The sequence below is a fragment of the Scylla paramamosain genome, chromosome 33 (assembly GCF_035594125.1).
Source record: "Scylla paramamosain isolate STU-SP2022 chromosome 33, ASM3559412v1, whole genome shotgun sequence".
In the NCBI taxonomy this organism is placed as follows: domain Eukaryota; kingdom Metazoa; phylum Arthropoda; class Malacostraca; order Decapoda; family Portunidae; genus Scylla; species Scylla paramamosain.
Genome location: NC_087183.1, coordinates 10472104 through 10494911, shown reverse-complemented (window position 1 = coordinate 10494911; position 22808 = coordinate 10472104). Strand labels below are relative to the sequence as shown.

The following is a 22808-nucleotide window of genomic DNA, read 5'->3' as shown; positions in this document are numbered from 1 at the left end:
ACTGGCTGAAGCATTCATCACCCAACGCCATGAACGGTCTCGGTTACACAGGTAAAAGCTTCATCCTCTTGCAATCAGCTTTATTTTTTTATTTGTTTATTTTATTTACTTACCTATTAATTTTAAGTTATGCAAATTTTACATCCACTGCTTTTGAATGGCACTGGTGGGAGTTAGTGGGGTTTCCAGAGGTATGTTTCGCTATTCTAGTGATAATTTAACAAGGATGTTGCATCACCAATGGATTAAAAAAAAAAAACGATTACAGTCATTTTAAATTTTCAGAATACGGACCCTGTATTCCAGTCATATCAAAATACATTAGTAATAGCAATGATAAAATAGTGGTTTACTTCCTCGGTGCATTATCTTGTTAGCAGAATAAAGGGGAGATAAACAAATCATTCTTATCTTAACATCACAAAACCTTATCTCTGCAGACATGACGATAAACCTTTGTAGCGGTGAAGAGAACAAAAGAACTGCCATGAATATAAAAGACTTTAGCTCTAGTTGCAAGAGATACATGGTGATTAATGCACATCTACTTAGGAGAAATAAAGCCGAGATGCTACGCTACCGTTTATCTCAGTCTGGCGTAAGAAAAAACGGAGACACGCGAGTTATTTTTAGTTTGTAGAGACGCGCAGTATTTAACATGCCGTGGGGTGCCAGGCGCGGTCCCCTCACTCCCCTGCTGGTGGCGGAGGGGGAAGAGCAAACATCCGGCCCCTTAGGCTTCATCGCACGGTCATAATCCATTTATGTCAGGGATCTCCATCTCACTAAACATTGACTTCTAAAGCATGCACCGTCTTAATTCGAATTCTGCGGACTTCTAAAAGTGTCTGTCTGATAGGAGATGTAGTAACTGCAAGATCCTTGGGAAGAGGCGTGGCTTGGGTACTGTCGCTACTGGCCGCCGTCTACTCTTTTATTAGTAGAAGCTGCTCTCTCTCTCTCTCTCTCTCTCTCTCTCTCTCTCTCTCTCTCTCTCTCTCTCTCTCTCTCTCTCTCTCTCTCTGTGTGTGTGTGTGTGTGTGTGTGTGTGTGTGCGTGTGTGCGCCAGCTGCCTTTCATCCCTTTTCCCCGATAAAGGAGTCTTCATTACAAGTACACTCCACCACAACTACACGCAGTAAATATACTGTAGGTCATAATGCACGTGTTACTGCCACATTTGAGAGAGAGAGAGAGTGTGTGTGTGTGTGTGTGTGTATAAGAGGTAGTTATGTTCTACAGGTTAAGTCTTCGTGTAATGGATTCCCTTCATAATCGTCATTAGTAGTATTAACTGCTGCTGTTATGGTCCATAACCTAAATAGATCTATATGATACCATAGCTAGCATCTCTCTCTCTCTCTCTCTCTCTCTCTCTCTCTCTCTCTCTCTCTCTCTCTCTCTCTCTCTCTCTCTCTCTCTCTCCTCTCTCTCTCTCTCTCTCTCTCTCTCTCTCTCTCTCTCTCTCTCTCTCTCTCTCTCTCTCTCTATATATATATATATATATATATATATATATATATATATATATATATATATATATATATATATATATATATATATATATATATATATATATATATATATATATATATATATATATATATATATATATCCTCCTCTTTCTTCTTCTTCGTCAGTTTTCACATCATTTGCTAATGTGACAATTCATAATGAGTGAGAGCGTTATTCAATCACCATATATCTGTTTTGTCGGTGCATTTATTTAATTATGAGTTGCAAAGAAATAAGTTATCATGTTTCGCCTCTTCCGCCCCAAGAGAGTCGTGCACTGTGTTGTCAAGGAGCTGAGCAGGATAGAGATTGTAAAATTTTCCGTTAGTATCGCGCACATTCTCACGTGTCTTATCTCGTCTATTTTTAAGAGGCTCATGCAAAAGACGTTGGGGGATTTTCATAATTATAGTAATAGTGTAACAAGGAAATTGTATCGTTAATGGGAAAGACACCCACGAGAACACGACTAATAATCGATGTGGTCTAAAGAAATAGTCGTTACGAAAGCCCGGACAAACGTCTCATAATACAGAATCATAATAAAATCAATCTATAACTCTTATAACTGATTAAGGAGAAAAAATACATGGGACAATGATTATCGAACCAATAACCATGCGCTTGGGTCCGAGTGACATTTGTTTGTTTTCCTGTGTCACAATGGGAGGACCAGAATAACTCGACCTCAGATCAATCCTTATCGTATTACCTCCACAAGCAACACCTTCACTCAAGTTTCCTGTTGCAAACTTTCGTAATTCTTATGGTGAATACAATAACCCCTCACCTTAATTGATAGTTGACTTATGATTGTTGCAACATTTATTATAAGAAGAGATAAATATAAATTAATCTCAAGTTTTCTGCCAGGTAGCTATTCAGTCCAGTTACGTAACTGGACCAACTCCGGCTTGACCTAATCTTCTCATGGTGAATATACGAGTATGAGTGTAAGTGCTTTGTTAATTGTGTGAGAGACTGTCAACTCTAGAGACTTCATACTCTGTTTCATAGTGACAAAGTTCTTAAATTGATAATTACATCTTGACAAAGCCTCAATGCATCAATAGCTCCTTAACTTAAAAACTACAGCAAGCAAAAGTTTCAATGACTTTAAATGCATTCATCTTTTACATTGCGTAATTTTCCTTTTGTTTCATCAAAATTTTCCTCTCATTCTTGGTCATTTCCAAGGATTAAATGTTCCCTATATTTCAGCAAACCACATGTCGTCAGGGGTCTGCTGCATACAGCTCTGTTTATCAACACGCCTTTGTTTGTAAACATCGGGTCATGCGTTTGTGCAATCCACAGGGGTGCGCTGCGTAGGTACTGGAGCTGAGCCACGAGCACTGGAGTGGCAGGGAATACTTTTAATAATAACCCGGCAAGAAGACCTATGATTTCGTTCGCGTCAGTGGGATGCAGCATGTAAGGAGAAATGACAAGCAAAATATATATTAAAACATTTCCTGTGAATATTCCCGGCATGGCTTTCACACAACTCGACTCGCGCCGGTACTTAAAGAAACAAGAACTTTTAGCAGACAAACGCGGGTGACAAGCGTGGCGAGGCCCGTGGGTGGTGTGGGGAATGCGGGGAGTGGCGTGGGCGGCGCACTGGGCGTACAGGACGGGGAAACACTTCATGCTGCCTCTATTTATGAAGCTGCACTAGTTCCGCGACCAATATATCATGATGCTCAGCTGTCCGGAGGCGGTAAAACGAATTAGTTATGATTTGGCATAGTGACAGCATCGGGCACTAGCAAACTTCGGCCACTGGGATGAAACACCTGACTGTCGCCTGTGCGTCCATCGATTTGTCCATCTTATTATGTGTTTAGGAATATTGTAGGATGTATGAGACTCATATTAATAGAGTCTTTTTAGAAATAACGTATAAAAGCATTGAAAGAGTCGAGATTTGATATAGATAAATGTACTATTTATAATGTGATGCAGAGTTAGGAAGGAAATGCGGACATGTGATATGTGTCACTATGGTCTCTCTCTCTCTCTCTCTCTCTCTCTCTCTCTCTCTCTCTCTCTCTCTCTCTCTCTCTCTCTCTCTCTCTGTGTGTGTGTGTGTGTGTGTGTGTGTGTGTGTGTTTCTTTCTGATAATTCTACGAGTATATTGTTGAAAGCAAGTCGATGGTATTTTGATATTTGTCAGGTATCAATAATCTCATTGTTATTATTATTATTATTATTTTTATTATTATTATTATTATTATTATTATTAGTAGTAGTAGTAGTAGTAGTAGTAGTAGTAGTAGTAGTAGTAGTAGTAGTAGTTGTTGTTGTTGTTGTTGTTGTTGTTGTTGTTGTAGTAGCAGTAGTAGTAGTAGTAGTAGTAGTAGTAGTAGTAGTAGTAGTAGTAGTAGTAGTAGTAGTAGTAGTAGTAGTAGTAGTAGTAGTAGTAGTAGTAGTAGTAGTAGTAGTAGTAGTAGTAGTAGTAGTTGTTGTTGTTGTTGTTGTTGTTGTTGTTGTTGTTGTTGTTGTTGTTAATTCATATTAAGGTGTTTACAGATTTGGCACACATAAATTTATCTTGGAAATTCGCTCTTTTTTTTTTTTCTTTATTATTATGAAACGCGTAACTCGCTCTCGAGGCACGCACACACACACACACACACACACACACACACACACACACACACACCTTTGATCTGGACAGGAAGATATACTACTCATTATTTTTACGCTGCTATTGAGGGAAAAACAATATGTAGTTGGGAAGCTGGAGTGGCGAGGGTACAGAGAAATTTGCGACAACCTGAGTGGCGACGAAACTTTTCTATGGGGCGTCGAGGGAGCGAAGGATGGCACGCCCTCCATCTTCATCTGACTTCTTATCCCCATGGCTAATCAGGAAAAGTCTTGGCGATCAAGCTAAATATAGGAGAGAGAGAGAGAGAGAGAGAGAGAGAGAGAGAGAGAGAGAGAGAGAGAGAGAGAGAGAGAGAGAGAGAGAGAGAGTCCACATGTGTGCCTTTTTCTTTCTTGTTCATAAACCACCCTGTGATTTCTTTTCCTCATTTTTAGCTCACTTCTTGGCGCCTAAATGAGCTGAGCAATCATTCTAGACTCACCTGTGACTCACCACTCTCTTGTTCACTGTTTTCTAACACTGGCTGGTGAGTGTTGGTGGTATACAGTACTCGTCAAAATGAGTGAACGTTACGTTGCTTACTTTTCCTTCATACTAATGTTATCTGCCCACCACCATGGCAGGCACGATGAAATAATGTATAAAAAAGTAAGGGAAGCTGCAAGAAGCCATTTGGCCAACACGTGGCAGTCTGTATGAAACATAACTTTCTATTTCCACCTACCATCCTTGTTGTTGAATTTGTCTAATCTTCTCTTAAAGTTTTTCAATGACGCAAAACTAACAACTTAACTACCGAGTCTGTTCCATTCATTTCATATGACGTGAGAATTATTAACGAGACTTCATCGCTGAGCTGGTAACAATAGGCGCTTCACGCTTTGTATCAGTGTTTCATTTAGCTCCTTGAGGTCTCGCATTCTTGCTCTTAAATTTTTCGGGTTTTCTTATGGACTGTTTTCAAAGACCGTAGAGAACATAAATCGGATTTTCAGGGATGTTTTTGTCCTATTGATGGTTCATAATTCTTATTAAACTGTCACTACACTTATGAAAATACTCTCGAAAACCTCATTAGCTCCCTCTGTACCCTGTGTAAAGCGGCCGCGATGAGACGATGAATCGTTTTGGTATACGGTTTCTGATCTCGGAAGTCTTTACTGTCTTATTTTCTTTCATTCAACGTGTGAAGGGCAAATTATGACACTTTCAGGCAGATAATCAGCACTTTAACCCTTACACTGCTATGATCATCCTTTAACAGTCAGTGTTATTTATGTGAACACAGGAAAAAGGATAAAAGATCAATTTTGTCTTTTCTTGGCCACAAAATACTATTTAAGAGACAAAAGTACATATAATCAAGGTTTAAAATGTTAGCAATTATGAAAAAAAGTGTCTAGCAGTGAAAGGGTTAATAACTGGATAGATTATTTAAGTGTATGTACGGTATCGTCTCACGTGGAAGACCATAGACTACTGAAGTTACGGGTATGGAGGAAGCAAGGGCAGATTTGAACGTGACGCAGTCAATCAGTCTCGCTTGGTTTGGCAGCTCACTTGTCATCGCCACGCACACCCTCCAAGACCGTGTGTTGTCCCTCTACAAAACCTAAGTACGTCTCTTGTCCCACTGAGGATACGAGCCAAGAGTGTCTATGTGTGTGTGTGTGTGTGTGTGTGTGTGTGTGTATGTGTGGTGTGTGTGTGTGTGTTGGAGGGGGGGCACACACACACGCACACACACACACACACACATTCATAATATATAAAAACGAGCATACGCAAGAATTATTTCGGTGGCACGGTTTCGGGAAGAAGTTAGGTACAGTTTTGAAGCCATAAACTTGAGAGATGATCGTGATAAAAGAAATCCTGTGAGCGTTAGCAAGGTGACTGAGACTGGCTCCCGTTTCTCTCCCTCCACACACACACATTGAGGGGAAGAAGAGAGACAGATAGATACGCTATTCCTCTTGGTTTTCCTTTCATACTTAATTTACATGTTTATACATGGAAAGAACGCAATGATAACACAGATTCCGTGAGTAAGTCACGATAAATAGATCACCCTTAGGACTATTGGGGCACATGCCTGGCTTCTTTTAGGGAATTCTAGGTCACCCTTACTCTCTCTCTCTCTCTCTCTCTCTCTCTCTCTCTCTCTCTCTCTCTCTCTCTCTCTCTCTCTCTCTCTCTCTCTCTAAATTTAGGTTAACATACTCCTGACAGTGACTGAATGTACACGTAGAGACAGTATGTTCTCTCCTCCAGGGGAAATAATAGAGGCTCTTAGTCAAGCATTTTCTGGGTTTACGATCACTGTTGCTTTTCTCTCCGGCAGACTCGCGTTCCTGGGCATCTTAAAGGTGTACCGTGACTCGCTCCGTGTCACGCAGGACCCCAGGCGTGGCGGTGCCTTCCTTAACACAGGCAGTTGGGAAGCTCCTCATTTACTACTTCTCCTCTTTCCTCACATTTTTGCTTATTAGCGACGACATGGCTCTCTCCCTCCCTTCCTCCCTCCCTTCCTCTTTCACCACTGCCTCCCACCTGACCTTCACCCTCTCATCTTGACACTATCACATCCTCTTCAAATGTTTCTTTGTTCTTGTCTATTTCTGCCTCGTGCCCAAACCCTTCTTTACCCACCTACATTTTCTTAATTTGGGTGGCAGACAACTTTATGCTTGTGGACCGGAGTAAGCAAACACAGAGAGAGAAACATCGTTATATTTCTGGGTTATTTATTGGTTGACTTGTGCACAGCATCTCCTAACAGTCACTAGTGTACACTGTAGATATAACACCAAGTACAAATATAGCTTTGATCAAAGATGCATCTGTGTTACTTCCACAAAAATAAATAAAATAAAGATAAAATAGCTCAGGGGGCACTTGTTTATTTTCAGGTCCGCAGAAGCTATTCTTATTATGATCCGTAAACTGTGTATGAAGACCACCATTACCCTGCAGCAGCAAGACGTGATGCCTTGCGTGCACACACACACACACACACACACACACACACACACACTTATGCCTCCTGTTCATCATTTGTGGCCACGGTGGAAAGAAAAGAATCCCTATAATACACCATAGGAGGCCGCGCTCCGTTCCTCTATACACGATCCTGTGCCCCAAAGGAAGGTTACAAGTCACAGGAAAGTATCGGCAGCCCAGACCAGCGCCTCCTGCCACCACTCCGCCAGGGGGACGAACTTGGCACCACGGCAGGTCGAGGGTGTGAGCGCTGCCTCCTTCCCTGGCGCCGTCTTAATCTGTATCCCCGCTTGGGCGTCACTCATATACAGTTCACTAGAAACAGTCACAGTTCCATCAGCACCGAGAAGCCACTGTTGTCCTGTCACTCAAGGCCTGGCACGCACCACCACCACCACCACCGCCACTATCGTCGACGTACTGACTTACGCACGGATCTGGGTCTCGGATGCATGGGCGGACGGGGCTCCGGGTAGGACTGCTCCTCCTCGTACAGACCAAGTTTGAGGCCACAAATGTAGAGCTTCTCCTTGATGTCCTGCTCGAGGCCTCTCAGCTTGAGCATGATTTCCTCCTTCATGAGCGTGTAGCACATGGCGATGAGTCCCATACCGATCAGCAGGTACATGAAGTTGATGATCAGCTTGGTCTGGCTGTCATGACTGGCCGCCTTCCCGAAGCCACCGCCGAAGCCAGGCACGAAGTCCCCGATGCCGATCTTGGCGAGGGAGGTGAAGGAGAAGTAGCAGGAGTCAAGGTAAGACCACTGCTCCCACTCTGCGAACATGATGGTGCCTGTGGTCATATAGAAGATCATGACCCAGATGCAGGCGGTGGAGGGCACGATGATGGCCTCGTCGCCCTCCTCCCCCACCTCGATCTCCACGGGCCCTGACTTGCCGCCCCGACCGTGGTTGAGACAGCGGTACATGAGGCGGTACAGGAACTTGAACGACTTAGCAAACACGCGTCCCATGTTCATGAAGTAGACGATGTAGAGGGGGATCCCGAACACTGCGTAAATAATGGTGGCGATCTTGCCCCACTCTGTCCTGGGCGTCATGTGTCCGTAGCCGATCATGGAGAACACGCTGAGGCAGAACATGAGGGAGGCCGGGAAGTTCCATACCTCCGTGTGGTTCCTGCCGTCGTAGTCCTCGTCCAGCACCACCTCCACGATGCGCTTCTGGAAGTCGAGGAGCGTGCTGTTGACATCCTCGTACCACTGGTCCTTGTGCAGCACGTTGAGGCGTTCCGTAAAGTTCCACAGCGTGCGGATGGTGTTGTTGTGGATAAGGGAAGTGCGATTGGTCTGCCAGTGACCGTTCTTCCCCTCAATGGCCGTGAAAGCGAATGCTCCAAAGATGGCGTAAGACACTACCAGTCCACCCACGCCCACCTGCGTACACATGAACGACACAAACTTTCGACAACAGTTTTTACACTTGGTTTTAGAGCCGTGTGAGGACGAGGATGACGTGCCGTAGGAACGCTGGGATGCCACCCCGTGAGATCGCTGGGAGGCGCGCCCCCTCTCAACGCCCATGTCGACGTCTGAGTGAATGGCGCGCGAGGGGAGCTCTAAGTGATGGCCTTCGAGAGTCTACTCAGGCCAGACACCCGGCCTGCACCTTGTTTCACGTAACCTCCTGCACAGCCGCGTCGCTTCACCCGCAAGTTCCTCTACACCCAGCAGGAGGGACCGAGGGCACGAGTGTGAGGCGCTGGGACTTCATATCCACGCGAAGGAGAGCGCGGCGACAGCTGGTGTGGAGGGAGCCACGGGAGAGTGAGTATGCGGGCAGGTATGCCTCTACTCCGGGCGCGAGCGACACTGCGACACCCAGTCCCCTCTGGCCGTCCCGCCAGCCTGCTCCTCTGCCCCAGCCACCAGCCTGCAGCCAGCCTTTCCTCTCTCTTGGCTTCACCGCCCCGGGCACACACCTGCACTAAGATTAATGAAACCACCCCAGGCTGCGATTAAAGATGAAGGCTTCACCTCGTCCCTCCCCACAACTACCTTACCTTCTGACGACTGTTTATTACCCACATCTCACCTCCCTCCATCTCTCCCTCTCTCCCTCCCTCCTAATACCCTCCTTCCCTCCCTATGCCTCCATAAGCCACCAGCGCTCATCCCTCTCCACCACCTGGCAGGCGACCAACGCTCCTGGCGGTCATGCCTCACACGCACACATGAACGTACTCGCAAACGTCTCACTGCTGACTTCCTTTAGGCGTATTTATGCATGTATAGATGTATCTCCATGAGCATGGATGTATGTCTGTGTCAATAGGCTGATATGGAAGTGTGTAATGTTCTAATCGTGGCACTTAACACACACACACACGCACACACACAGACACACAGACAGACACACACATACATACACTTAAGATACCTTTGTTATAGAATTCGACATTACTGTTTATTGTTAGATCAAGAATCCCTTTCCCCTCAACCATCTCCCTCCCCTTCGCTTCCTCAGCCATGTCTCAGTTCTTCCCCTCACGGTCCCTCATCCACCTCTCTCCTGTAACCCTTCACCACCCCGTACATCCCCATACCCTGGCGCCCTCTGGCATTACCATCACTCCCTCAGTCTTTACTCCACCCCCATCACCCCATCACCCTGACCCACACCTTGTACGCCCCGCCCCCATCATTCACCCCCCGAAGCCTTCACCCTACCTTTCCTACTTCAATCACCTGAGACAATGAGAAAACATTTTAATTTTAGTTTATTTATTTTTGTATTTATTTTTAGGCATTATGACTTGAATGGAGAGAGAGAGAGAGAGAGAGAGAGAGAGAGAGAGAGAGAGAGAGAGAGAGAGAGAGAGAGAGAGAGAGAGAGACTACCGTAACAACTCTGAGATCATCGAAGAATTTCCAAAACCCGACTAACGCCCGCATTCAGAAACGCTTTGCTTTCTCACCACGACTATTTTCAAATGCCGCAGAGATAATTAGCCGGTTTCATAAGAGTTTTTTTCCCTGCTAATAATGTAGAAATATTGTTAATCTGTCACTAGAACCATAAAAAAAAAAAACACTTTAAAAAACAGCGTAACTTCAACTAGAGCCTTATAGAAGTAGTTGAAGCGTAGTGCTGAAATGTTTCAGAATAGTTCTCGTCTCCATTGTTTAACATTAGAATTCATTAAGGCGAAGGCGAGAGAGAAGGGAATGAGCGGAAGAGGGGATGGAGGATGGGAAGCTATGTAACAATTGGCTATATGGGGAGAAAGTTCAGGAGGGGAGCGAGAATAGAGGGAAAAAACGAGGGTAGTGAGTAAGAGGGAGAGAGAGGTGGGGAGAGTATGGCAAGGAGGGTCTAGCCAAGAGAAAAAACAAGAAAAAAATGAAAAAATGTATACATAGACAGGAGGTATAATGGTTTTTCCCTCGAGAGCATTTTTTTTTAATTAAGTGGAACAAAATACGTAAACTACAGATTAAGGAAAATCATGCCTTCATTTTTTTTTTTTTTTTTAGAGAGAGAGAGAGAGAGAGAGAGAGAGAGAGAGAGAGAGAGAGAGAGAGAGAGAGAGAGAGAGAGAGAGAGAGAGAGAGAGAAAAAAAAAAAATTTGTCTTCCATTAAATCCCTTACAAATGCAATGTTTTGTGATGATGATCATCATCATCATGATAATGATTCAATATTGATAATAATAATAATAATAATAATAATAATAATAATAATAATAATAATAATAATAATAATAATAATAATAATAATAATCCAAGCATTCCAAAAAATCTCCATTACTCTATTTCGATATTTTCACCTATGAAATTCTCTCTCTCTCTCTCTCTCTCTCTCTCTCTCTCTCTCTCTCTCTCTCTCTCTCTCTCTCTCTCTCTCTCTCTCTCTCTCTCTAACGTAAGTTCCTCAGTCCTCACGCTTCTTTATCCTCGTATTCCTCTCTCGCCAGCCTCCCATACCAACAGTTTTCTTCTTTCCTTGTTATTATTTAACCTACATAGCTATTTGTGTCGTCTCTCTCTCTCTCTCTCTCTCTCTCTCTCTCTCTCTCTCTCTCTCTCTCTCTCTCTCTCTCTCTCTCTCTCTCTCTCTCTCTCTCTCTCTCTCAACCAAGGATATAATACGTTCCTTGATATAAATTGAGCAATGACAAAATATTAAGAAAGCTTGAGCTACTACTACCCCTTGTTTGATGAGCTGAACTGAAGGTTACATACGCGTAACATGTGAAACCATTAGCTCATTTTTTCCGCTCTGTTTCGTGTGTATTTTCAGAAGGGCCTCAGGCAGGCGCTATCATTGTCATCATCAGGAACAGCCCGAATTTTCTCGCATAATAATAGGCTTGACAAGGTTATAAAAGTGCACTGCTTTTATTCCTAAGAAATTTTAAGCAATATGACATACGTCTTATTACGCAATATCAGCAGAGAAGCCGAAATAAGACCCAGAATAACAGATACACTCCTTCACCGAATTATAAGGGTGGAAAAAGAATTTATTTACTCGCATATAGAAGACTTAATAGAGTTAGAATTTGTCCTATTTTATTTATAGGAAGCTTTTAGCACCATAACATGTATTTTATTACGGAACATCAAGCTAGGCGCCGAAATAAGACCGATGGTAACCGAGACTCTCCTTGACCGAAACTGGAATTAGGGAGCAAAACATGTCACACCAGACAGGCATAACAGGTATTGCACAATTTCTTCTTTACTTAAGCAGAGATTAACTTAAATTGACGCATTTTTGTCTTATAAACCACGGGGTATTCAATTACAGCCAAGAACAGCTTAGGAAACGAGGGAAAATTTATATAAGGACGTTTTAGGATGGGAGTGGGCGGACCGAGGGCGTTTCCTCCCATGTCCTGGCTGAAAATGTCCTCGTATAGTGACAATACTCGCATCTTTCACTCCTAATATTGTGGTCCGGGCTGTAAACATAAAGGTCTTTACCGTAAGTGAGGTTGCAAAGAGGTATTTGTTTTAGTTTCCTTTGTGAGCTTTGTATGAGTAGGTAGACTTTCTTAGACTTTCACCGACCCGAACTCCGCCAGCCCTCAGGCGCGCCTGTGTCACTCTCCCAGGCACGCAGAGGAGGTGGGATGATTCTTCGTTGCGAAATTAAAGTGTTTCTATCATGAGGTCAGCAACTGTTGATCAAGGGAATCAGACTGATCGTTAAAGCATGTGTTGCTTTGTTGGTTTAATAAAAAGCTCTTGGAAAGGCACTGGAAAGCGAGCCACGACTCATTTACTCTTCAGCATTGTTCAGTTCTAGTCACACTCTGGGAAGGTCGTGGAAGGCATAGGGGATCTGTGCTTGTTTTGCCATTATCTGAAAAATAGATTTGCTTCCCCTTTCTCTCATACATCAGTCCCAACCTTAAAGTGCCACTATGCCCATAATTGCTGCTCCATGTGTATCCAGGATACATTTCCAAGACACCCTCCTGCATATTTAATAATATGTATAGGGATGGAATGCCTGTGACAAAGAAACATTGAAGTTTTGAATACATACATGACTCATGTTCTGTGGTTCCTAGTAAGTTTCATAACTTTAACAGAACTGCCATTGGTAATTATGACTGAGAATAGTTAAGATTTCCTAATACATATTATACTATGGGATTTCAGATAAGATTTTGGTACCACCCCCACATTGATATAGTCATGAATGTTGTACATATACTCATATTAAAGGATATATATTGAATAATTTTGAAGCATATAAATACTAATAGATTTCCTGCTCTCCTCAACATCTTACAAAGCTTTCATCTTTCAGCAAATGAAGAGTTGCTGAGCTTTTTCAGTAGCTGTCGGAATGGGGATGTTCGAGCCTTTGCAGTCACTATTGAAGATGGTAGTCCTTCCCCCTTTTTAATCTGGTTTTAATGTTTTGTATATATATATATATATATATATATATATATATATATATATATATATATATATATATATATATATATATATATATATATATATATATAATACACTTGGTTGCTTTAGACATTTCAAATGACATTACAATTATGTAGATATTTATAGCAAACATATGTTGTCATATTTTTATGATTAAGGTCAGATATGTAATGTTAGATCATTTTATTATGCTGTTTCAGAGGCCCTTAGCCTTGGAACCTGGAAACCTCCTCACAAGTCTTGGGAGGAAGATTATGACCCAGTGGTGCTACCCATGCTGAAACCAAAGCAGCCTTCATATATTCTTTATAGGTGAGTTATTGAAGTCATTGAACTTGAAGTATTTATATTATATAATTACGGTCATTTACTTATAACTGTAGATTACTGTAAAGTACTCTAAAGATAAGAAAAAAATTTTAAAGCTGAAAATGTTCACTATTTTTTTTATTTTATTAGTATTTATTGACTTTTGTCCTACTCAGGCTGGACAGTCAGGCACATGGAGGATATGAGTGGGTGCTCATCAGTTGGTCCCCCGATGACTCGCCAGTGAGGCAGAAGATGCTGTATGCTTCCACCAAGGCCACCCTCAAGAAGGAGTTTGGAGCAGCACAGATCAAGGATGAAATTTTTGGCACAGTGCAGGTTGAAATTGTTGATTTTCTCATTACAGCTAAACCTCAGTTCTTGAACTTAATTCATTCCTGAATGTTGTTCAAAATCTGAAATGTTAAAAAAAAGAAAAACTTTTTCCCATAGTAATCAGTGTAAAATGGATTAATCTGTTCCTAGTCACCAGTCTACACTACCTTAGCAGCCAGAAAGGATATAATGAATGAACTTAGTGACATAGAACTCATCAGAAGATACTGTTTAGACCGATCTAGTGAAGGAAGCCTTACAGAGGGACACACAGAGGAGCAGCCCACTTACTGCCAAAATTAAGGTGATCATAACACTTAGACATCTTGCTGCTGAAAAAATGCAGTTGTGCAGTAGTGATGGCATTGGGGGTCATTGAGATAGCCACAGTTAGCTTAGGATTATTCCTGAGAGCCTAAAACTGTTTGTTTACATTGAGGCTTTTCAGGAGGATCACATTTACCTTATTTCAAAGATTGAATTACTGTCTTACATTCTGTGTCTCTCCTCCAAATATAGATATAAAAACGAAGTAGATATAGAAACTATAAATTAGTAATAAACGGCAGGCTTTGGTACGTCTTTTAATATTTGAAATCAAGTAATTTTGTTCTAGAACTGAATTATGGTATCATAACTGAAGCACTAAGGAGTTCAAAATTTTGTTAAAAAACCGAATTGTTCAAAAAGGGAGACATTTGGTAACCAAGGTTTCACTGTATTTACTTTTTTACTTGTTCATGTATTTGATAATGAAAATTATATATTAAGAAATTACACCTTAATAGGATTTTCATTGTTGATAACTGTTTTGCATTTCAGGATGATGTGAGTTTGGATGGCTTGCACCGCCACCGTAAGTCTGCTTCAGCTCCTGTGCCGCTCACAGCCAGGGTAGGTCTGTTCTTGAAGTGATTACTTTTATAACTTTTAAAGTTATACTTGGCGCTGGTCAGACCTCATCTAGACTACGCGGTGCAGTTCTGGTCCCCACATTACAGGAAAGATATAGGTCTATTAGAATCAGTACAGAGGAGAATGACTAAAAGGATACAGGGGATGAGGAGTATTCCTTACGAGGCGAGGTTGAAGCTGTTAAATTTACATTCTTTAGAGAGACGTAGGTTAAGAGGGGACCTGATAGAAGTCTTTAAGTGGTATAAGGGTTATAACAAGGGAGATGTAAGCAAAATTCTTAGGATCAGCAACCAGGGTAGAACAAGAAATAACGGGTTCAAGCTTGAAAAATTTAGGTTTAGGAAGGAGATAGGAAAAAATTGGTTCTCAAATAGAGTGGTAGATGAGTGGAACGGACTCAGTAATCATGTAGTTAGTGCTAGGACACTAGAGAGCTTTAAGAGAAGATTAGACAAGTTTATGGATGGGGATAACAGATGGAAATAGGTAGGTGTGTTTCATACAGGGACTGCCACGTGTAAGCCTGGTCGCTTCTTGCAGCTTCCCTTATTTCTTATGTTCTTATGTTCTTATACAGTACTCAGAAATCTCCTTTATCCAGATTAGGTGATAAAATTATACCTGCATTAAGTTATTTCCAAATGAATAGGGTTTTAGATGACAAGGTAGAAATCTTCTGATAGCCTTTCAGATCTGCTGTATATGCACACATTTATTACTGTTGTAACCAGACACAGGGCATGGTAAAGCTGAGGAAGTATTTGCTTACAATTACAGGAGGAAGAGATAAATGAGATCAAGAAGCAGGAGGTGGGTGTGGACATCAGTGTGGATACAAAACATCAAACAATGGCTGGCATTTCCTTCCCTCTGGTTCCAAATGCTCTTCAGGCCATCAAGAATTTTACAACAGGAAATCTACAGTATGTCCAGCTTAAGATAGGTGAGTTGTATTGTTTATTACCACAGTAACTGATATGCAACTACCTGTGTGATATACCTTCCCAGTACAAAATGCAGTATACTAAAAAAAATATATATATATATTATATATATATATATATATATATATATATATATATATATATATATATATATATATATATATATATATATATATATATATATATATATATATATATATATATATATATATATATATATAGATTAAAATTTCAGATGAACTTGTGGTCTTTAAATGTATAAGTATCACTCTGCTATTTAACCTTTATATTTATACCAGCAAAAGTTATAATCATGTTCTCTGTATCCTCTGTTGTGGATCTGTGATATTCGCTTTCATTATTAAACCAGCAGTATTGTAACCTGCATCATCTTTCTTTTTCTTGGATAAACATTAACTTATTACCTTACTCCCATAATGAAACAAGACAATGTCTAGTCTGAGCTACCTTATTGGTATACAGAAGATAGCTAGATAGATGTTCAAAGTAAAAGAATAATTGGAATCAATACATAGGAGGACCTATAGTGCCATTGCATATGCAGAAAGGTGTGTTTAAATGAGTTATTTTCCATAACAGACATGTCAGCTGAGGAGATCAAGCTGGAAAGTACTGCTGAATCTCTGGCAGTAAGTGGCCTGTCGAGCCGTGTACCTGACTCAGCTGCCCGCTACCACCTCTACCGCTTCGACCACAACTATGAGGGTGACTTCTTCCATAGTGTTTGTGAGTACCATGTCACTGCTTTTTGTAAGTGGATCCTTGGATCTCAGTACTGTATTCATATAAACTTTTTGATTATTTGTTATTTGCAAATTGTAACAAGCATATCTGTTGTTTTTATTTCAAATAAATATTTGTCATACAAAAGGAAAATGTGTAGTTTGGTTTGCTAGTTTCAGTTACTGAACCATTATACTACTGTGAGTGTGGAATTTTGTTTTACATAGTAGCAGTGTTTCTTATATATATATATATATATATATATATATATATATATATATATATATATATATATATATATATATATATATATATATCCCCTCTTCTTCATTGACACTCAATTGTCCCGTTCTTCTACACTGAACATCCTCAGTCTGTCCTTTACTTATAATGTAAACTCTAGCTAAAACAGCTTCTATGAAGTTAGGCATTCTGAGATGTCTCAGCCAGTTTTTCTCTCCCTCCCTCCCCCTCCCCAGCTGCTAACTCTGTACAAGGGTCTTATCCATCCATGTATGGAGTATGCCTCACATGTCTGGGGGGTTCACTCATACTGCTCTTTTAGACAGGGTGAAATCAAAAGTTTTTTGTCTAATCAACTCTTCTTTAACTGTCTTCAGCCTCTTTCTCATCTCTGCAGTGTTACATCTCTCGCTACCTTCTACCACGATTTTCATTCTAACTGCTCTTCTGACCTTGCTAACTGCATGCCTCCCCTCCTCCCTTGGCTTCGCTACACAAGACTTTCTTTCTTTCTCTCAATCCTATTCTGTCCACCTCTCTAATGCAAGAGTTAACTAGTATTCTCAGTCATTCATCCTTTCTCTGGTAAACTCTGGAACTCCCTGCCTGCTTCTGTATTCCCACCTTCCTATTACTTCAATTCCTTCAAGAGGGAAGTTTCAAGACACTTATCCTTCAATTTTTTACTACCGCTTTGAACCCTGTTTGAGGACCAGCATCTCAGTGGGCTTTTTTTTTATTGGATTTTTGTTGCCCTTGGCCAGTGTCTCTCCTGCATAAAAAGAAATATGTATGTGTGTGTATATATATATATATATATATATATATATATATATATATATATATATATATATATATATATATGTGTGTGTGTGTGTGTGTGTGTGTGTGTGTGTGTGTGTGTGTGTGTGTGTGTCTGTTTGATCTTGAAAAGCTTATGCTAAAATGATAATAATTAATATTATTATTTTAATAATATCCTGTCTTACTTTCTAATGCATGTCGATGTCGTACAATACTATTCAGTGGAAATGCTCATGCTTGTTGTGTATACGTTTATAATTTTTATATCATAAGCTCAAATAAACTCTACCATCAAGTTCAGTTTTAAGAATGGGTGTTTCTTATACTTGTATGTTGCAGTGTTCATCTACTCCATGCCTGGGTATGCCTGTCCCATCAAGGAGAGAATGTTGTACTCTAGCAGCAAAAATCCTGTTATTGACCTTCTGGAAAATGGACTCAACCTGGTTATTGCAAAGAAGGTAGATTATAGTATTACCATTATTATTTAATTGTCTGTGAGATATAGGTTTAGAATATATGTATGTATTCCTGCATGCTGTAGAATATCACTAATAGAGATCAGTAATTTTGCTTTTTCCAAAAAAAAACAAAGAAGCAGAATTTTACTTTTTATTTTGATAACTCCATTAACCTTTATTTTTTTTATACTTCCGTGTTTCTTCCTTGAATGCTACCTCATGTGTGTTGTAAAGAATAAGATCTATATCTATGCAAGAAAGGTATCTACCACATTGCGTGCTTGGTAAAATTTGTTAACCAACATTTCATTTTACTGGTTGCTCCTAAACAGAACATTCTTGGCATGTAAAGTGCATGATAGTAAAGAGACATGAAAAGATAATTTCATGTTGTTCATCTCATCCTGAAATAAATTGCATTAGACCCTCTGCATGAAATTTTCTCAGATTTAATGTATGATTCTGCTATATTTGATATGACAGTCAGGTTTTGTTCTTCAGCTTGAAATAGGCGAAGGCTCTGAACTAACAGAGGAGTATCTACTGGATGAGATTCATCCCAAACAAAATCTTCATCGTCCCAAGTTTGCCAAACCGAAAGGCCCAGCAAACCGAGGCGCCAAGAGGCTGACCAAGGCCCCCAAGGATGGTGAAGGGAACCCCTAGGTGAGGGTTGAGCCTCCCAAGGTGAGGGTGCTCCTGCTTCACAGTGGGAGAAGATTAATTTGTTTGGTTGATCTTAACTGCTGTTTACTATAATTATAGTTTGAAGTAAGAAATATTTTCTTGTTATCAGTCTTAAATATTGACCGCATAGAAGTTGAAGTGTGTATTTTTTGGTAGTGGTATACTATGTGTGATATGCATCCAGTATTACAGTATGCAGATTATTGTTTTGTACAAGTAACTTTTATTGTGAAAAAAGTACATATCAAAGAGTCCATAGGTGTTCCTTGTTGTGCATATAGGTGCTATCAATATTGTTATTGTTACATCATGATTTTTTAGCATTAGTAGTATGTGGTGTTGTTTTCAGTTAATTTTCAGAAAATAGCTAATAGAAACATTTCCTGTGGAGGCATTATATCTACTGCTCAGGATTGTATATATATACATGTCTGTATGATTATTTATTTGTTCAGTTTTCAGGTCAAATTATACACAAGGGACTTGACACTGTAAGAGCAATGTAGTACTTCAGCTGGAGGAAAACTGTATCCTTCTAACGAAAATGTAGAATTTGTTGTATGATTGAAGTACAAGTTACTTTAGTGGAAACTTGTTACATTTATTATATGATCCTCCTGCCAGTAATGCAAAAGAATTATTGTGCATAATCAATCATCATTGACATTAACCTTTAATAACATGAGCATTTCTTGTATTTATATTTGGAATGTAGAAATTTAACAGAGTCATAGATAAGTACATCAATTAATCAAAGTCAGGCACATAAGTCTGACACTTTTTAGGCAGGGAATAGATTAGTGGAATGTATTGACAAATTGTGTATGTCAAAAACTTTCACTGTTGCAAAGAAAAATAAGATTAAACAATATCATAAACACAATAAACACAACAAGCTTGGCTCAATCCCATAAAAATACAATTAAGTAGCTAAGAACACTTCATGTGGTGTGGTAATCTAGGCATAATATTCTGAGGCAAGCATGCTAAAAATTTTGTGGCCTTTGCTTGGAGAATATGGGGGAGGAAGAACCTTGATCTGCACCACTTCATAGAAGTAAACCAGACTGCTCACATCATGGGTATTGGAGTGGTCCAGTTGTGATACTAATATAACCTTTTCTCAGGTTTTCTGTTTTGCTGTATCCAGTGGTTAAGTTAATAATATTTTTCTATTCAATTTACTGGAAAGGCAAGTCTATGATAATGATGACAGCTAGTGCATTTTTAGAACTAACTTAAAATGTGTTTATTAAGTTACTTTATATAATATTATGCAAAGGAAGTTTTAACTTTTGTTCTAAGCTGAAATGGAAGACATTGTTAGGTTCTGCATTTATGTATGTGTTGTGCACATGATGTGTTCCACCTAGTTACAGTTAATTTCCTATAGCTTTTCTTAATGTAATGTTAGACATTTGTTTCCCAGTTAGATTTTTGTCTATCATATCTTTTCTGAACATAATACACAAGTAAAGTCTTTGCTCTACAAACAGGTCTTTCTATTCAGGAAATTGAACTTGAATTTATGGTAACCTATGACAGTGTAGAGGAAATAAAAAAAAAAAAAAATGCAGCTCTTAATAAGAAGTAAATGGCCATAGTCATCAGAAGCTCTTATATTGCCAAAGCTAACTATTAGTCTGCCTTTTACTTCATGTATACCTATTTGTGTATAATTTCATGGTACAATTTTGGTGAAAAAAAAAATTAGGAATAAGACGTGCTGAATATAATGTGCTTTATATTTCCATTGGTTGATAGTGGTCTATTAGGATTTTGCATGACTGACATTTTTAATTAATGAAGAAAGTGTCATAAACAGTAACATTCTAAAGCTGTTGTGGTACTGTCATTGTATTGTAAAGCTGATCAACCAGCTACAAATACCACATTCCCTGGGACCCGAAGACTAGTCCTTAGGTTTAGGATTTTTGTAAGTGTACAGTATTGCATGAAATTACAGTTGTAGTAACATTATTGCATATCATAGCATCTATTTTTTTTTTCCTCTCTTTTTACATTCCTTCCTTCACAACGTTTAAAAAAGCACATAAATTACAGTATTGCTAGATATAGGCATTGGATCTCATAACATTTTTAAACTCATCAAAATTAAATTAGCAGATATCATTATCGTATGTAGATGTGACAGAAAGCAGTACAGGTGGAATTGCTTCTCTTATTCATCATTGGTGTGCATGGTGGCTTCCTATCTACACAGGTTTTTCTTTCTCTATCTTCATTTTGTGCACACCTACCATTGCTGAGTTTTTATTAGAACATAGCTTATGCTTGACATGCAGCAGAAATTGTTATATTAATGTGGATAATATTATCTAAACTCATTTCAGCATTGTTAGAAAAAAAAGTGTCAAACCATATATTGCTGGGTCGGTGAAGGTGTGTGCGTGCGCGCGCGCATGAATAACTCAGACCCAAGAAAAGCTTTTATTCCTCTTTGTTTCTTGTGATTTGTTTTTCTGGTGCCAAGCCACACCCAAGACTAACCCAACTCTCCCCTCTGGCAGGTGTCACCCCAATGCATGAGATGGAATGAGTAAATAAAGTGAGTTGCTGCTCTCTTTACCACAAACCTGTCATCTTCTTCACTAAAACTCCAAGGATCTTTTAGTGTTTATTAAGACAACTTGGAGCTCTTAATAACTTATTGTTTTCTCATTTGGGCAAGAAAGTACCACTGATAGTGCCAACTTCATAGCTACCTTGTTGAAGATTTGCCTTTACAATTGCATGCAGTATTTTGACATTGTTGTATGTAATATACTGTATTTGATTTTAAACTTCATTTGTAAAACATTGCCCATAAGAGCCCCCATGTTCTGTATTATGTCTGGATATATCTGTATGGCCTTCCCCATGTGTTTCATGCTACTGTTTTATGCTTTATGTGGCACTGGTCTGTAATATAATGTGAGATGATGATATTGTCAGATCAGATATTTGTAAGTATAGATATAATGAGGCTGAAAATTCAACCAAAGGTCAGAAAGTCTTACTGTAAGATGTTTAGAAGGTATGAAAAGAATATTGAGATATTAATATGAATACATACACATGAATTTGATTGTGATAATTACAAAGTTAATGTATATATTTATTTTTAACATTTGCATGAATTTTGAGCAAAACAGATTTTTGTTACATTGATATGTTTATTCAGAATGCAAATTTTATCAATGCAATTTCAGTCACGTTGCCCTCCAATTTATATTCTCAAATGTTAATAGAGTACATAATTTTATGCTCAAACTTTGCTTCAAGTGATTGTTATGAGCTCAGTTTAACTGGTCTGGACTTTATAAGACAAAACCCCACATCAAGGTAGAACATAATACTGTATATTATTACATAATTTGAAGAGCTTTTATATCTTAACTGTTGTATGATTTGTGGACAGTATATGACTACCCATAACACAGACTTGCTCAATGGGCCTATGGTGTTACAGGACAGCAGCAATAGTGCCTGCAGAGCTGGTATTGGGGTGTTGAATCCTGTGGAGCTAATGTGTTGTTAAGGCTAGCAGAGCTTATGTGAGTTGTTAAGCCTTGTGGATTTTTAGTGTGACAGCATTGCATTTTGAATGCTTAATGCTATTGTGCTTTGCGAAGTGTATTGTGTTGCTGAGTGTGAGCCTTGCAGAACCATTGGGCCAGGTGGATTGCCATTACCACTGCCATCCTGGGGAGTAGTCACCTAGAGAACAGAAATAAAAGGCAAAGTGCTTCATAGTCAGCATTTGTCTAAGGCTCTCACTTGCTAGCCCTCTCTTACTGTGTAAGATTTGAGCTGAAATTTCAATCAGTAGATATTTGTGGTTTTTTGGAAAAGAACATGTTACATGATGATTTTAAGGGGTTTCTTGAATACTGTGAACTATTAAAGGTAGTTTTTATATGATGAAGTTGTATTTGTTGTGTGATTGAGGTATGTAATCCTTGTGTGGTGATTATTTTTAAAAATTAAATTCCTACTTTCACAGTTGTGGTTTAATTGCCATTTTTCTTAATATAATCATGGTCATTACTCCACAATTCTCCAACATGCACTGATGAAAGAGAAAAATTTCAAATTTTCCTCGCCTTGTAAAGGAAGTAGAGCAGCCTCTCAGTTTGCATCCTGTGCCTATCCACTGCTTAGTGAATAGCTATAGTGAAAAACATGAAACAAACTCTATAGTTGTCTCCACTCAGCCCGATGAACCATGCTCATTGAGCCGAACGCGTTTTTTTTTTTTTTTTTTTTTTTCTTTTTTAACCTAAAGGCGGATTTACATGA

At 39.6% G+C, this 22808-nt stretch overlaps 2 protein-coding genes across 3 annotated transcripts; one reads left to right on the top strand and one right to left on the bottom strand.

Moving 5' to 3' along the window:
* Window positions 1–6852: 6852 nt before the first annotated feature.
* On the bottom strand, window positions 6853–9112 carry LOC135089665 (TWiK family of potassium channels protein 18-like). The gene has a single exon (XM_063985559.1). The coding sequence runs from the start codon at window positions 8680–8682 to the stop codon at window positions 7543–7545; it is 1140 nt and encodes a 379-aa protein (XP_063841629.1). The 5' UTR covers window positions 8683–9112; the 3' UTR covers window positions 6853–7542.
* A 2636-nt stretch (window positions 9113–11748) lies between these two features.
* Window positions 11749–22511, top strand: LOC135089666 (twinfilin-1-like). 2 transcript variants are annotated; one of them, XM_063985562.1, is made up of 10 exons: window positions 11749–11824; window positions 12924–13001; window positions 13261–13372; window positions 13546–13708; window positions 14528–14599; window positions 15401–15566; window positions 16168–16314; window positions 17698–17819; window positions 18321–18485; window positions 21038–22511. In XM_063985562.1, exons 1-9 carry the CDS (start codon window positions 11800–11802, stop codon window positions 18483–18485), a joined length of 1050 nt encoding a protein of 349 aa, XP_063841632.1. In that variant the 5' UTR covers window positions 11749–11799; the 3' UTR covers window positions 21038–22511. The 2 variants fall into 2 exon arrangements, with proteins under 2 accessions (XP_063841632.1, XP_063841631.1); XM_063985561.1 differs by having other exon boundaries at window positions 18321–18506.
* The last annotated feature ends 297 nt before the right edge of the window (window positions 22512–22808 follow it).

Coding starts and splice junctions, on each gene's coding strand:
- LOC135089665 (XM_063985559.1), bottom strand. CDS start 8,682: ATGGGCGTTGAGAGGGGGCGCGCCTCCCAGCGATCTCACGGGGTGGCA.
- LOC135089666 (XM_063985562.1), top strand. CDS start 11,800: ATGTCACACCAGACAGGCATAACAG. Junction 13,002..13,260: donor TGCAGTCACTATTGAAGATG/GTAGTCCTTCCC, acceptor ATGCTGTTTCAG/AGGCCCTTAGCCTTGGAACC. Junction 13,709..14,527: donor AAATTTTTGGCACAGTGCAG/GTTGAAATTGTT, acceptor TTTGCATTTCAG/GATGATGTGAGTTTGGATGG.